Source organism: Lissotriton vulgaris, chromosome 5 (assembly GCF_964263255.1).
Source record: "Lissotriton vulgaris chromosome 5, aLisVul1.2, whole genome shotgun sequence".
In the NCBI taxonomy this organism is placed as follows: Eukaryota; Metazoa; Chordata; class Amphibia; order Caudata; family Salamandridae; genus Lissotriton; species Lissotriton vulgaris.
Genome location: NC_141693.1, coordinates 1,488,231,949 through 1,488,248,010, shown reverse-complemented (window position 1 = coordinate 1,488,248,010; position 16,062 = coordinate 1,488,231,949). Strand labels below are relative to the sequence as shown.

The 16,062-nt window shown below is 44.0% G+C and overlaps 1 protein-coding gene across 9 annotated transcripts in view; it reads right to left on the bottom strand.

Annotated features, from left to right (window-relative positions):
• PLEKHA6 (pleckstrin homology domain containing A6) overlaps nt 1-16,062 on the bottom strand; it is a 778,700-nt gene that overhangs the window by 25,390 nt on the left and 737,248 nt on the right. For 7 of the 9 annotated variants that reach the window (XM_086923462.1, XM_086923463.1, XM_086923467.1 and 4 more), the window contains 4 exons: nt 12,252-12,407; nt 8,745-8,874; nt 2,150-2,259; nt 1,496-1,675 (listed from right to left, as the gene is read on the bottom strand). In XM_086923462.1, the coding sequence (XP_086779588.1) occupies nt 1,496-1,675; nt 2,150-2,259; nt 8,745-8,874; nt 12,252-12,407 (576 nt within the window). The remainder of the gene's footprint in view (nt 1-1,495; nt 1,676-2,149; nt 2,260-8,744; nt 8,875-12,251; nt 12,408-16,062) is intronic. The other 2 variants (XM_086923464.1, XM_086923470.1) reach the window with 1 other exon arrangement.

Sequence of the window (16,062 nt, the reverse complement as noted above, 5' to 3'; positions counted from 1 at the left end):
CCAAAGTCCAGTTTTTCTAACTCTCTTTCTGAAGGAGATATGGGAAAGGCTTTTGAGCTTAGTGTTAAGGAAGAAGCTTCAACTGATAGTCTTGCTGATGAAGGGTGTGACAACAGATTCTTGGTCAGCTGGATCATCCTTATGTCATCTGGCAATTTCTGTAAACTGTTGAACCAAAAAATGGTTTCTCAAATGAAAGAATAACAGGTTTCAGAAGAGCCTCAAAGGGTCTGGAAGTTGGAATATTTGTTTAATAATGTTAGGCTTGCCTCTGCCAAAGACAGGCTCAACTCCAAAGTGTCTACTGCTTTTTGTGCCACTGGGGGGCAATGAGGAGACTTCTGAAGGAGCGCCAGAGGGTTAAGAGATTTCCCCTTCTGGTGAAGCAACAAGGCCACTTGTATTTTGTAAATCCAGAAATAAACAGCATCAGAATTACAGTGGGAAAGGAGTTACCATCCTCTGTGTGGCCGTAATCCTCATCAGGCACAGAAGAATCCTCAGAGTCAGATCAATTAGTTCATCTATCTGGGCAAAACTCTGGGCCCTATGAAGGGTCTCTACCAAAGATTTATTGTGAATACATGCGTTTGCATTTTCTTTAGCTACTCCAATGATTTTTTCTGACTTTAAATGTTGGACCATAGTAGGTTTCAAAGGTGGCGTTGACCAAACCCTTAACTGTGCCTTGACTAGAGTTAAACCTTTGGACGAATGGATGGTTTCCCGGTGCTGCCCATAACTATTCACCAAGTGGAAGCTGTACCACGGGAAAACTTTGACTTTTCAAATTGGGCATCACCTGAAGCTGATATCTGTTTAATGGCTTCTGCAGTATTTGCGGTCGCAAAGCATTGATTTCTAGGATTCGGAATTGAAACGAAGATGGGAACAGCATTTTTATGCCCCTCCTCGCTACTATTTGGAATGGGTTGCAAGGATGGGATGATAATTTTCCATTTTTTTGGACATTAAGCCTTAGGTGAAGAACTAGATCTCTAGCTCTTGCCATAGACTGAGGTGAGCAATCAATCCCAAAACCATCAAGAGGGTGTCAGACCGGAGAAGAGTCAGCTATGATTTGTTAGATTTATATGGGGGCAAGGGCCAGTTTGAGCTAGGTTTTGGTAAGAAGCTATGTGATAATAGGCTCTAGGCAGAAGATGGCAGTGTCTGTGGTTTCTAGTCTTGGCAGAGGGGCGGCCTTAGGTCTATTCTGGATCTGAGAATTTGCTATGTATAAGTCATGTAGGCTTTGACCAGTGTCAAAATCTTGGATTCCACGACAGTCCGAACATTGGTCACTAAACCATGTGCACAGTAAGATTAGAATTCCTGTTGGGCATTGTAGAGATAAATGTCCTTTGCATGGCTTTATGAAGCAGCACCACCCTGGTCTTGTACTCCTTCTGGACAACACTGTGAGCTATTATCCAAGTGAACCTATAGCAGCCAAAGATCCAAAACAAAGAAACCCCAGACATAAAATGCTCACCACTCGGTAGGCAGCAGCAGGTTTAGAACCAGCGCCGTCACCCTGATTAGCTGGCAGCTGAAGGCTTCGCCTCTTCTCTTTCATGGATCCGCTCTGGTGGCGCTTCATTCTGTCAATCTGCTCCTCCACACTCATTTTTGCTTTCATTTCATTGGAGAACACAGCACTTTTAGGTCTCTCCTGGAAACAAAGCACATGGTTACAGTCTATCAAGGTGATTAGAAGAGGAGGTGAGGCAGTCAGTGGGCAAAAAGTGAGACGGGGACTGGAGAGAAGAAAATATGTAATATATGGGAGAGAAAAGGGAAAATGCAAGGATGAGTGAGAGGAAAACGTTTCAGTGCAATATGGCAGAAGCAGTAGCTTTAAGCAAACACTATTGGTTTAATATTTACAATAAGAAGGGAGCAGGTAGTGTGTAGGTCAGATATACTAAACCACTGCAGAACAATGGAGTAGGTTAGAGACATTTGAACTAGTGAATTAGCCGTTACTTTCATGAAGCAAAATAAAACCGGCCTCTACCCAAAGAGTGCCTGGGGAAGGGACATGCACTAGCATGTTCCTTCTTCCTCATGAGCCCACCAGCTAACATTTTCTCTTGCTTAAGTTGCCAGCCGTGATGATTTTGTTTTTCCCAGAGCTGGTACTTACTCGAGAGCTAAGCCCATTAGGCCCTTTATTCGAGCCCCTCCTGACCACAAACGGTTTGCCAGTGTTGTCTTCCTCGCTGGGCAGCTTGGCTCTAGGGGGAACAATGCCAACTTGGAAAAGAGAAAGAAAGAGTATCAGACAAATGGTACGTTATGAAGTACCACAACACAGTTGTTCATTTCTTTATCTCCTATAGGATGCTCATATATTACCTGTAAATTACCTGTTTTCTTCAAAGTCTTTGTTTCGGTGTGTTGAATAACTATTGCAAACTCACAATGCAACAGGAATACTGACTAAAAAACAGTTAATGTATTTTATCCCCATCCAAGTATATTTTTGTGTGCACATGTTACATTTTATCCCCATCCAAGTATATTTCTATGTGCATGTGTTATATTGGAGTCCCATCCAAGAATATTTCCGTGTGCACTTGTTACGGAGACAAGGTCTGGAACCTCACTGTCCAGAGTCAGTTGAACATTTTCCAGATCTTGTCTCATTAGTTTACACACTTGTCAAGTGTTAGGCATCTTTGCTATTCCTGAGGCGGAAGCCGGGAATCTTTGTAACGCCACAGACACATTTGAGCTGCTTTTAACTTTTCTGTTGTTTTCTTTTTAATTGTATATTGGGAACTACGCTTCTACCCTCTCAGCCGTTTAGGAGCTGATCGGGGGAGCCGAGAAAGATGCAGACTCAGTCACGGAGTCGCCATTTTGGGGGAAGTACAGTTTGCGGGCTAGTTGTTTTACCCCACCTCTATATATGACACCATTAGGGCGTACGTGCCAAACGCAAGCCCGTCTGCGCCCGTCCGTGCCCGATCGAGCCCAGAGGCCAGAAATGCTGCCCAAATTAGGCCCACTGCCCGCCCATTTCTCATCTAATCTATTCCGGCACAGTTCTACGCGAAATTAGATCAGAAGTTCTTAGTGACCGCTCGCCCATGCTTTACTGCCCCACAAAGTTTCCGGGAGCCCTTGAGGGTCCGTTAGCTTGTGGCACCTGCCTTTTTCAAATCCTCCCTGAGACCACAGGCCTAATTGACCTACTAAATAGACCTGCACAAACCCTTAATACTCACAAGTATATCTCATGTAACGTTCGCTCGCTAGCTAAACATTCGATTGAATTATGGAACATGATTACTACTTATTCCCCTGAGCTCTGTTTCATTACTGAAACCTGGCTAAAAACCCACAAATTATCCCTCGATCAACCTGGCCATTCTGGAGCATTATAAATGTATTCATCTTGATAGAGTTGGTAATTGGGAGGAGGCATTGCCATCGCCTTTAAAAACCATCTAAAGGTAGAATGGCTCTCCTCATTAAGAAATGATACCCTGGGGGAGGAGCCAAGCTGGCGACCAAGATGGCCGCTTAGGCTCCCGGCTCAGCAGACCTTCTCATCCTGCTACAAGATCTTGCCAGTTATCCTGTGCCTATGCAACTCTCCCGGGTAGATGAAACGAATTAACGCTACACCGAGTGACCCCGAAAGTTCCACCTGCTTCGAGAACGGAGAAACGTCATCTTGAAGTTTGCTGCCTACATCAGCATTGAAGCCGGGGCCTCGAGTAAGAATGCAGCCGGCTTCTAGTTGAACAACATCGGCCATAAGAGTTCAGGAGGAACCGGTCCACCGGAATGGAAGTAAATTTTGTCTGATTTCAACATCAAATATCCGTATTGATTAGTGCCGAAGTGGGACACCTCAATGACACTGCGGATGCGAGCTGAATAATTAGTTGTCGGAGCCCGGAATATAAACGGCTTGGTACCGTCTAAACTGCGACCCGATGGTTTCGGACATATCCTGAAGACAGCTCTGCAATATCCTTTCATACATAGGGGTTGGAACGTGTGTCTTTGCTTCTGATTCTACTGGGTCTATCCCGAAGAGCCCAAGGATAGACCATGAACGAAACACGCAAAATGGCACTCAATAGCGGCCTTCGTGTGAATCGGACCCGATCCTCCGAGAGGTCTGGGAAAATTCGGACGGATGACCTGGGACGACATATCCTATCTAAGGGATCTCCGAGACTGGACCAGAATTTCCCTATCAAGGGGGATCAACTAAGGCTGACCAGGGTTGAACCTACGCTTGGGGCTATTATGGCGGCAATCGAGGGTCTTCATCTCTCCCTGAATTGGAAAGCCCAAGCCTTGGAGCACAAATTGGATGCCGTGGCTTTTGGACTGGGAAATAGTGATATAGCTTTTGTTCAATTCAAAGACACTGCGGAAGTAATAACATTCACACCACCCGGACTGATGGTGGCCAGCAACCCCATAAAGCGAGTGATGCGAGAGACCCTGGATTGCAAATTAGCTAATGCCTGTGTATTGGAGGTCCAGGTCGTATCAGTGCTCACAATATTATTATCGACTGAGGGTAAATCGCACCAGGCAATGTATCTAATGACTCATGTGATGACTCAGGAGTGGCTCGACAGGGTGGCCCTTTCTCCCTTTCCGGACTCAGTGCACCTGGACTTTGAACAACATCCGTGGTTCTTATCGACACAGATGGGAACCAGTGACAATGAGACTGAGAAAGCCCAGCTATTTCCGGCTCGCTACTGTTCTTTCGAATTTTTCAAGATGGAGGCTGTTCGGTTGAAGAACATTTGTGTACCTGATCGAGAGGGTCAAGGCTGAGAACGGCCTATCGTTTCAAGACTTTTATTCAAATGGTGGCAGTGTGGTATTCACTCTATGATGTTGGTACCGGGAGGAAGTGTATGCGAGTAATGTATCCCCCGATTTTCGCTTGATAGTGAAATGATAATATATCCGTAATAGGGGGAGGCTTAGAACTAGTGGGTGGAGAGGCCGGGAGCCTGTACGAATGGCCCTCCTTCACTTACTTCTTTTAGTATTTGTAGATTAGATGGGGCAACAGGCACACTGCTAGTTGGGGTTAGGCGTAAGCTACATGCAGGGGTGCAGGGTGGGGGGTGGGGTGTTGCGCGCGTTGCGTTCTTTTTAATTTTATTTTCTTTCTTTACTTACTGGATATCCTGACTGTTTTCAGTATTAAGGTGCCAATGCGAGCTCTATTATTCTGATTTGTTTATTTTTACATACAAGTGTCTGTACTTTATCCTGTTTACGGTTTTAGTATCGAGGGGCGCAATGATCATTGATACCCTGATTTTGTGGGTCGAGGGGCCTGTGGGCAGCACGCATTGATATAGGCTAACTCAGCTAGTTTTATAATCCTGATTCGTCAAATGTGTGTTAGAGTCTCAATGTCCTGCTTCAACGCCTGCCGATATTGCGACCTTTCAATTGTTTGATTCCTTGTATGTTTTGGACCGCATTGCACTTGATACGCTCTTATTGTTTTTCATTTTTTATAACAATAAAAAGATTTACAAAAAAAGAAATGATACCCTGGAACTAGGAATTTTCAAAATCACAAGGTCCCCCTCAGACTTCTGGAATGGGGCTTTATGGGGCTTTAATTTATCGGCCACTAGGATCTAAGGCCAATTTTGTCAACTACTTGACGGGATTCATTGCAATGAAGGTCCCGGCCTCTCCTCGTTTTATCTTACTGGGCGACTTTAATTTTCATGGGGAAGATCTTGTTAACCCAGCGGTAGATACGTTGATTTCCAGCCTTGACCTTATTGGCCTCGTTCAAAAGGTGGGGGGCTCCACGCATCAAGCGGGGCACACGCTGGACTTAATTTTCACCAACATGGAACATCGAAGATGTCACCCACCACTTCCACTCACATGGACCGATCACTGCATGATTATGTTCACTCACCAACCTCCCATTGAATAGATTTTTCCCGGTCAGTCACAACACAAAAGGAAAGAATCGCGCAGGCCCTGGCACAAACTCACATTAGAGCCCTTCAAGGAGGTGATCCGCGACATAACAGGGAATATGACTATAAAGAACGCGATGTCTCTGATTTGTTGGTTACTCTTAACTTCAAGTTAACAACAGCATTTGATTTAGCTATCCCACAAACTACTCATAGCACAGCCCTGCGACGACTCTCTGCCCCCTGGTATTCTGGTGAGCTGAAAAATGACAAATACAATTGCAAGCGGCTAGAGAGGCGCTGGAGAAGTTCTAAAAACTCTGCTGACAGGCTTGCTTATAAATCTGCCTTATCTTGCTATCAAGATGTTCTTACATTCTGCATCAAATCGAACAATCAAATAGCTCCTCTAAGGCACTATTCGACATAGTTAGAGATTTCGTATCGCCGCAAGCCTGTAAACAGACACAAGTTGAGTCCCAGGAACTCTGTGATTCAATAGCCAAGTACTTCCATGAAAAAATATCTTTGATTTACGCCAACTTTCCCTCCCCAGCCTCCCATAATCTGGTCTCAATCACCGACCTCGAGGAAGAACGAGTTAGTTCACCTGCCTGTCGTCTTGACCGGTTTAACACAATCTCGCTGGACGAGATAGACAAACTTCTGGTGTCCGCTAAGTCGGGCTCACCGGGGGATTTATGTCCACCAAAAATCATGGCTCTGCTTTCTCCTTGCAGCGTGCAGGACATTGCCGATATTTCTAACTGCTCAGTTCAATCGGGCATTATTCCCTCAGAATGGAAAGAAGCCTATGTCTGCACCATCTTGAAGAAAGCCACAGCGGACCCTCAGGTACTTAGCAACTATAGACCAATATCGTTGCTGCCCTTGCTTGGTAAGCTACTAGAAACATTAGTGAACAGGCAACTAAGCTCCTATCTGAGGCAAATAAGATTCTTCATCCATCTCAATCGGGCTTTCGCCCAGGTTTTAGCACAGAGACAGCTATCCTGGCAGATACGGACTCTGTGAGACAGACTTTGGACGCAGGAGGATCTATGATATTGATTCTCCTGGATCTCTCCGCAGCATTCGATACTATCTCGCATCGATTGCTCGTGGAGAGATTACATGCCTGTGGCATACGAGGACTAGCCCTAAAATGGCTCACAGATTTTCTGACAGATAGATGGCAAACCATAATGCTTGATCCCTATCTGTCACAAAAAAACTTGTTTAGATAAGGGCGAGCCTCAGGGCTCCTGTTTAAATCCTACACTCTTCAATGTTTATATGGTCCCTTTGGCCACTATTGTTCAACCACTTGGGTTTGAAATCATCTCCCATGCTGATGACACTCATCTTATGTTCCCAATTGGTTTGAATCTTGAAGAGAAAAAAATAAGATTTTCAGTAGGCATGCAGGCCATCTCAAAATGGATGACGGATAACTGCCTCCAATTAAACCCTGGAAAAACAGAGCTGATGCTTTTGGGTAAAGCATCAGCCTTTTGGGTGGATGATTGGTGGCCGGACCATCTGGGATTGGCTCCCACTCCAACCTCCTTGGTAAAAAATGTGGGATTAAAATTGGACCAATCTCTCACTATGAAAGACCACATTGCAGCTACAGTGAGTTCCTGTTACTACAGCCTTCGCCTTCTGCGCAGGATAATACAATTTCTGCCGCGACCATTGTAGAACCGTGGTCCAAGCATTGGTTATTAGCCGTCTGGACTACAGAAAATGCCTTACTGGCAGAAGTAGGTGAGACACTATTAGCCAAGCTGCAAGTGATTCAAAACACTGCAGCAAGGATGACATTAAATCAGCCTCCTGGCTCCCCCTCTCTTCCGCTACTAAGGGAACTTCACTGGTTACCAGTAAAAAAACGATCCTTCTTTAAGATCTGCTGTCTCACATTTAAGGCCTTCCAGGGCAAGGGGCCCTTGTCCCTTCAAAAGAAGCTTGTTTAACAGTCTTCGGATTGTAATGTTAGGTCTAACTCGCTAGCTCTGCTAAAGATCCCCCGTATTCGTCTCGTTCGCACCGGGGGTAGAGCCTTTTCATACGTTGCCCCAAAGTACTGGAACCAGCTCCCATTGGCCCTATGCAAGTGCACCTCCTATTTGGACTTCAGGAAACATCTGAAAACTTTTCTATATTAATTGATCTGCACCAATCTTCCTTCTCTCCTTCCGACCTCACTGTTTCGCTTGGATAACGCGCCGATATGCCCCCTGGGTGAGTCGAGCACTATAGAAGAGCCCCCTAACATAACATAACATAACATTGTGCTGCTCCTGCATGTACAAATATATTTAAAACATCTTGTAAATATTCATGGAAGGGCCAATCGAACTAGAGGACTGCTCCATATATTTACAAACAATGCATGAGTGTATGTGTGCTCACAAATTCCCAATAAAAGTCACATGTGAATCAACAACATTACAGACTGAAATGGATTGTTACTGGTAAGTAGTATTTTCCATTTCCACTAAGTGTTGTTATAGATCACATCTTGTGCACGGAGTGTGAAACAACATCTTTGCACTCTAGTACAGAGGGTATCAAAACATAGTTGAAGATGCAGTAAATAAAGTTTGTTAAATTGTCTGGCCAACTAGAGCTGCCTTGCTGGCTTGTATATTCATGCTGTAATATCTTGCAAATTTGTGGATGGATGTTAATGTGACTGCCATAAATATCTCAGCTAAAGAAATGTTCCTCAAGAAAGCCACCGTGGCCCCTTTCTTACATATGCAATGATCCCTATGTTGGCTGCTCTCCAGGTACCTTTGTTGATGCCAGGTTGGGTATCAGTCTCTGGTTCCTGACGATGCTGTGAAGGTCCCAGATCCCCTGGGGCAATCGCTGTGGACATCAACTGGAAATCCTTCTTCTGTGTCTCTAAATTCAGATTCAGCTGTTGTGGTGAAAAGACAAAGATAGAAACTGAGAGGGGAGGTTTTGAATTCAGTGGCGGTGAGTACCCCAAAAGAAGAGAACAAGGACGGTCAGTCTCCAGATGATGCAGATGAATGGACACAATTACAGATTGATTTACAGAACACATAAATTATGGAAATGATAAGCATTATATTCCTAGTCCTGTTGAAGAGGTTTCCAAGCAATACAAACTCCTGGTTCGGTATAGTGAAAAGTAATTTCAAGACTTCAGAAAGATGAGGCAACAAGATCTGAAAATATTATGAAACATATCCATTCAAAAGACTTGTTTGGCACAAGGACTTTGTAGGAATTCAGTGCTCAAAGCAAAGAATAGATGGACAGACAACTGGTCAATGGAGGCAAGTGGATTGCTCGGAAAGCAGTAGAAATCCAGCATGCTGGTGCTTCTTATAAGCAGTAGGAGCATCCACAGTCTGACCTGTGGGTGAATCTGCTCAAGTTCTATCTGGTTATTACAGGCACCAGCCTACAGGGAAAACTACAGATTTTTCTACAGGCTAGTCTGCCTACTGACAAGTGTGGTTCCCTAGGCAAGCGCTTAGAAACCAGTGGTGATTTGCGCTATATAAATTCCTGTACATTTACATTTACATTTAACAGAGGGGGACCCAGGATGGGATCAAGATGCAACACAAAAAACACCACAATACAACACGGACACAGACATCACATAACTGGGTAGACCAACGAGCCAGTGGGGTGGCGAGGAGGACTGCAACCATGACATGAACAGCACACTACTTCCTAGTGGGAAATGCACGGATTGGGTATCACACCGGAAAACAGTGGAGGGCATTACCTAGGAAGTGCACAGTGTTTGGCCAAAACATGCTCAGTGCTCTCCGACAAACTCAACTCAAGGAAACGGATCATTCCATATCTGTGAAAGTGCCCAGGATAGTTGTAATCGAATGCCAGTGCTCCTGAATCTATGAACTAATATTGTTATAAAACAGAAGATCTGCTGGTGCCAAGATAGCACACAGTGACAATATCAGATAAATAACACATCCCGCAGGCATTAATTTACCAAATCTGTGTATCCTGGGAGTTGATACGAAGCATTTACTATGGGAAATCGCAGACCAAGAACCATGGTCTCTTGTAGACAATGAAGCTTCTGATAGCTAATATAATAACAATGTATATACGTGTAGTGTTTATACAGAATATATGTTTTAGGTGTAGCTTTTAATTTCGCCAGGTTTTGACACATAATGAAAGTGAGGCATAGGGAGATACATTAATCCACCAATCATCATGATTGGCGAAAACGGTGAGGCCGGAATTAAAAGGGAATTTTTCAGAACCCACAGATAGCTTCTTAGGACCATGGCTAAAAGTCGTAATCAGACAGATTCTCAGCACGCTGTTTTTTTTGTTTTTTATATAAACAGATGGTTCTCCCACAGCATTTGTTGTCCTCTTGGAGCACCACTGCAAAAGGAGTGGAATCTCTAAACCGATTATTTATTTAAAAATGTACATGATACACGGTACACTGTCACTGTGTGCCTAGCCAGGGTGATTGTGGAGAAAATACAAAGACACAGAAGGACATTGTAACCGGATACAGAGAGTCTTATAGGGTGTGCGATAGCAGGAGTATACACACATACACATAGAAAGGATAGTGGGTCATAGGAAATCTGATTTACCAGGTCTACAGACTTGGGTAGCTATCACTGGGAAATGGAAGAGTTAGGGAGACCTGCATTGGGCAAAAGCGGAGACTTTGGCACATTTTATTACTCAAAATCCTCTTTTTAGACAACAGACATCAAGTTTGTAGATACTTTGATATCTCCCATTAGAACAGAAGGAAAGAATCGGGATCTTTATATTACTAGGCAAAGTCCTAGATACCAGTGATTGGGTGATGGCAGAATCTCAGCACCTGCCAGATTGTACACGCAGTGAGTTGTATACATGATTAGGCAAACATATGTGACTGGTTCTGATGTTAAATTCAACACATCTGCATTTGAACAAGGTAGGAGCCCTAGATCTCTGAAATTGTCAAGACCAAGGTCAGTGTATTTATGATGAAGCAAGGACAGAGCCTTGGATATCTGTGCTCATGGTTGAACAGAACAGGGGTGCAACTAGCAGTCATTATTTATATCCACAGTCTTCAGCACCTATGTTTGGATAAGGACAGAACTATAGAAATTATCATAGACAGTTGCAGAACTGCTGGCAATTAGCAACTGGAAAATCCAAGACCTATGAGCACTCATGACGTAGTTAGGCAGGTGCCACAGCTAAAGGCACAGATAACTGGATAGACAAAATGTTCTCCTCTTGTGCGTGAGTATTGGCCAAGTTGCAGATGCCTTCAACTACGTAATTAAAGAACTGTGAACATCTTCAAATTAATGAGAACATGGCTATGGACCCCTGCGATTGGGCAAAAAAGTCCAAGCTATGTGATTATGTATGGGCACAACTTTGGGCACCTATGATTGGTAGAAAGAAGAACACTTGGCAGCTGTAATTAGTAAGCAACAGAACAACTGGAATCAGTAACATGGAATAAGTAAAGCTCACCTATGATTGATCAAAAAAATATGCTCTCGCTACCTAAGATGGAGTATAAAGTGCACTGCGAGTTTGTGATTAAAGTAAGCAAAGCCCTGGGATAGTGTGTTAAGTCGAGAGTAGAGCAATGGGTGGAGTGGGTAAGAGCATTGCAATGGGAGCTTGAGAATGGACAGATCACTGTTGCTGGACTGTCACTGGATGTGGAGAGAGTGATGGTAATCGTTGATTCAAGGTCAGTATTATGCAAATCCGACTAAGGTAGAGTAAAGCATGGGCACCTTTGATGGGCAATTGCATTTGCAAAGTCAACCATATGTAGCTAGATAGTGGTGGCTTCTCTTCAATGTGGCCTCTGCCCATGTTTTTGTTGCATCCTCAGACCCCACTAGCTCGTGATCAGGGTGGATGAAGCTGCAGTATCCGTTTCACATTACTACCTGCTCACCTGGAACTTCCAATTTACTCGTATGTTTTTCTGACCCACCCAGTGCTCACCTGAGATGCTCTAGTTTGCACGTTTGCCCTCCATGATTCTCTCAGTACTTCCTGCCAAATTTCCTTCCTGCCCATATCCCACTAGAGGAGTCAAGTAGGGGAATTAAATCTTATGAATTTGATATCACAGTTCCCTACAATCACAACAGTTCAATGATCAGTCCTCCCCATTGGTTAGGAATGCAGTGCTGTGCCTCCAGGTACTGTGGTTTAGCTGAAAGGACTTATGCCCTGAAAGGGATACTGCAGGGAGACCTCCCAAGCTCTGCAGAGCCGAACTGCTTTCGATACCTGTCCCCTTTTTGGCTCTCCACTGTGCTGCCAGGAGGGGGTGCTAGAGTGCGGCCAAAGCCGGAAAGGATTTTCCCGCGGGGGTGCAGGGACGTTCGGAGGTGACTCCAGGGGAGCGTAGGCTTTAGGGAGGGGAGGTCGAGGAGGACCCATATCCTGAGGTAGAGAGTAAGGCAGAAAATTAGGAGTCTCTGTAGGGAGGTAAAAGATTGTTAAGAAGAAAGATGAAGTACATTAATTGAATTAGGTAAAGGATAAGGGGGGCACTGAAAAGAGGAATGGTAAAATGACAGAGAAAGAGTAGGAGAGAGGATATAAAGCATGAGAAGGTGACTGACACAGTAAGATGGAAAGGTGGTAGAAAGACAAAACAGAGAAGGAAATAAAATTCTAAGAAGAAAATAAGATTGAAGAGGAAGAAACCTAAGCCAGAGAGTGAGAGAAAGAGGGGGTAGGGAGAAATGATTAAAAGACAAAATAAAAAAAAACTAAATGATAAAGGAGAGCGAAGGTGAAAGAGGTTGAAGTGGGAGAAGAAACAAAAAAGTGAGAGAGAAAGGGAGAGGAAAAGGAAAATAGTGACAAAATGGAAGAAGAAAGAAGTGAAAGATAAAGAATGACAATGAAAAAGTGTAAAGGATGGTGAAAAGGAGGAATAGACTTGAACCTAAAAGATATTCAGGAGAGTGCAGGGGCAGTGGGAAGAACAGGAGAAAAAAAGACAGGACTAGTGGAGTGGAACAGAGAAAATGAAAATCAGAGAAACAAGCAAAAGAACAAAAAAAAGAAAAAGGAGCAGGAGAAATGAGGCTGTTGAGAAAGTAACTAAAAAACTATTGTCGGGGAGACAAACAACTTCGAGAAGTAGGATTGGGTGAACAGAGAGAGTATAGAGAAAAAGCAAATGCAGAACACTGAAGAAAAAGCAGCACTTAGAGAAGTACACAGAAAGACATAATTACAGAGTATATATGCCAAACACACATCAGGTTAAGAAATGTCACTTCATAGCAGTGGGGTTATCTTTTGTGCAGCCGCTAACTTAAGTTTAACATAATTCAGGGTTGCCGCATAACCATATCAAGGCCAAGGTTTTTATTTATCATGTCAGTACATTTTGGGACTTGTAGTGTTGGTTTATTTCAAGTTAACCCATTAGATTATCATGTAGATCTTACCTCTGAACAATATGAAACACAACCAAACACAATGTAAATAGAACACTTTGACTCTGGCCATCAAGCACCACAGGGCACCACGCTCAAATTCTTAACGTGCTACGAAGCCATACATAAGGGAGTTAAGCACTGTACAAGTACACATAACATAGATTTCTTAATATACATTATTCCACAAACAACCAGCACAACAATCACTCTAAGTAAACCTACCAAACTGTCATACAGCCCCCATTTGTTAAAGGCCATGCACCTAGCATTGCCTTCTTTTAATATACCACATTACCTCACGTATAGTCCTTACTCAGTACTCCAAGGAAAAAACACACTAAACACAACTCATTCATAACGCAAGCCACACTTAAAGTTACCACACACAATGCTTAACTAAACTCCCATCTGCTACATGCAAGGATCCCAGTAGTACTAGGATCTGTGACTACCCGATGAGCAAATTTAGCATATTTTCATTATCTCAACAATGAATACCTGTAAAGCGAAAGTACTCATAACTAACTCTCCTGGAGATTGCTTGTATATCTCTTGGACATTGTGAAATATTGTCTGGGTATTACAAGCTGGTTGGTCACAAGGCCAAGCCCTAGGCTTTTCAGCTGCCTCTTGTGATGAAAGACATCATCAGCCAACCCCTGAGTTTTTAGTCAAAGACAACGTTTGGGACTTGTAGCGTATTTTTACACATGTGTCCAAAAATCACTTAATACAAAATGGTGTTTACCAAAAACTCACGATTGGTTCAGGGCATCACATATCTTGGGGGCTTTTGAAAGCTACGACTTTCACAATCCACTGAGATTGGGGATTCCTATACAGAGGACAGTCCCACACAAACATGGCCCTCATCTTGCACAGTCCAGGTCATCAGACCACTTAAAATCCACCACATTCCAAGTCGATTTCATCACACAATGCCAACTTCGACAGCCCACACAACCCTATATCCAGCATAACAGACATGCACCCAGATATTAATACACCCTATAAAGCAAACCCTATCACAAGTAGTCACCCCTAACACCAAGCATTCCCAAACAGACCACAATGCACACAGATATATCAAAACGCCCTCAGCCAGCAACCCTCACATCCCCCCACCAACTGTATCCAGTACACCACTTCCCAAATGAAGAAAATAAGTTACTGTAACTGTAGCTCTCCAGTATAGGAAACTTTCATAGATTCACCTGCTTCCCAGTTGTCGAGATGGGAGTCCCCAGGTTCCTTATAAGAGCAATGAAATGTTTAACATAGAATATGAAGGCCCTATGCCTTTCAATTTTGAAACGGATCATAGTCTATAAAAAATTAAATTAAATTAAAAAAAAGAGACCAAACTTAGGTTTCTGCCAATCGGGCTGCTTTGTCCATTAGAACACTACAGTGAAAAGCTCCAGTACCTCAGATGTTTAACTACACATCATGCTAGGGAGTCTCCACTGAGCTCTGCTCAGTTATACCTGTTTGAATGTGGCCTCACCAGCATTGGTTTACGGAGCTACTTCTCCTCTCCGAGAAACCTCACATCCAGTTGAGAATGCAGCACTTTCTCCTAACAATGAACAAGGGTCAAGAAAGCAACCAAAAGGTGAACTGGTGTCCAATCAAATAAAAAAACAAAATATGCATAAAAAAAGAAACTAATCTTGTGTTTTTATTCCTAAAACGTTTGAGGATGAACATGATGTTTGTACACCTCCTGACCTAAAAAAAAGTTGAGGAAAGTGGCATTTGACATCTCAGGGTTGCGCAGGTAACGACTATTGTTTTATTTAAATTAATAAAGATAGTTAGACCTGAGACTTAGGGTGGTCTTCCCCCCAACTTTTTGCTTTCCTACTCCACTTTTTCTGACCATGTTTTTGCTAGTATTAGGACTCTGCACACTTTACCACTGATAACCAGTGCTAAGGTGTTTGTGCTCTCTACCCAAAAGGTGATAATATTGGTTCATACCTGTGAGAAGGTGGTTCTAAACATCTGAGCCAGCCGGATGTTTTGCTTTTGGAACATTTGATTTTTGAGCTTTTACAGTGGGAGAGCCCCGTAAGCTGGGACTCACCCATGGTAAGCTCATTATAAAATGGACCGCATGTGGTTTCCACCGGTGTCCACCTTGTGAGATAAGGCCGCTGCGATGCAGCCAGGGTAAGGGGCACCGGACTGGTTACATCTGGACACATGTGTTAGGACCCGTGTAAGGGCTGTGCAGGGGAGATTCCTATTGTGCGCCGCCCAGGTGCTTTTCATGAGCATTTGACCCCTGGGCAAGGCCATCTTGAAGTATCCCACGCTCTATGCAGGAAGGAGGGATCAGGGGCAGAGAGGTGATGCGTCACTGCAGGACAGGGAAGCAGTGCCTTCCTGCCAGCCCCCTCCATTTTTCTCTTAAAAGGTCTTGCACAGGAAGTGGAGCTCTCTCTGGGGTGTGGTCTTGCTAAGGAAGACTGGTGGTGGAGACTGGCGCCATGGCCAATGGTAAGGAGGAACCCCCTGACTGCCCCAGGACTCTGGACTGTGCCTCTGAGGGAGTCCAGGACCAGTGAAGGAAGGCCTGGGCTTCTGCGCGAGGAGAGGCCCAGAAGGAGAGCCAGGTGAAAGTTTGGTGCAAGGAG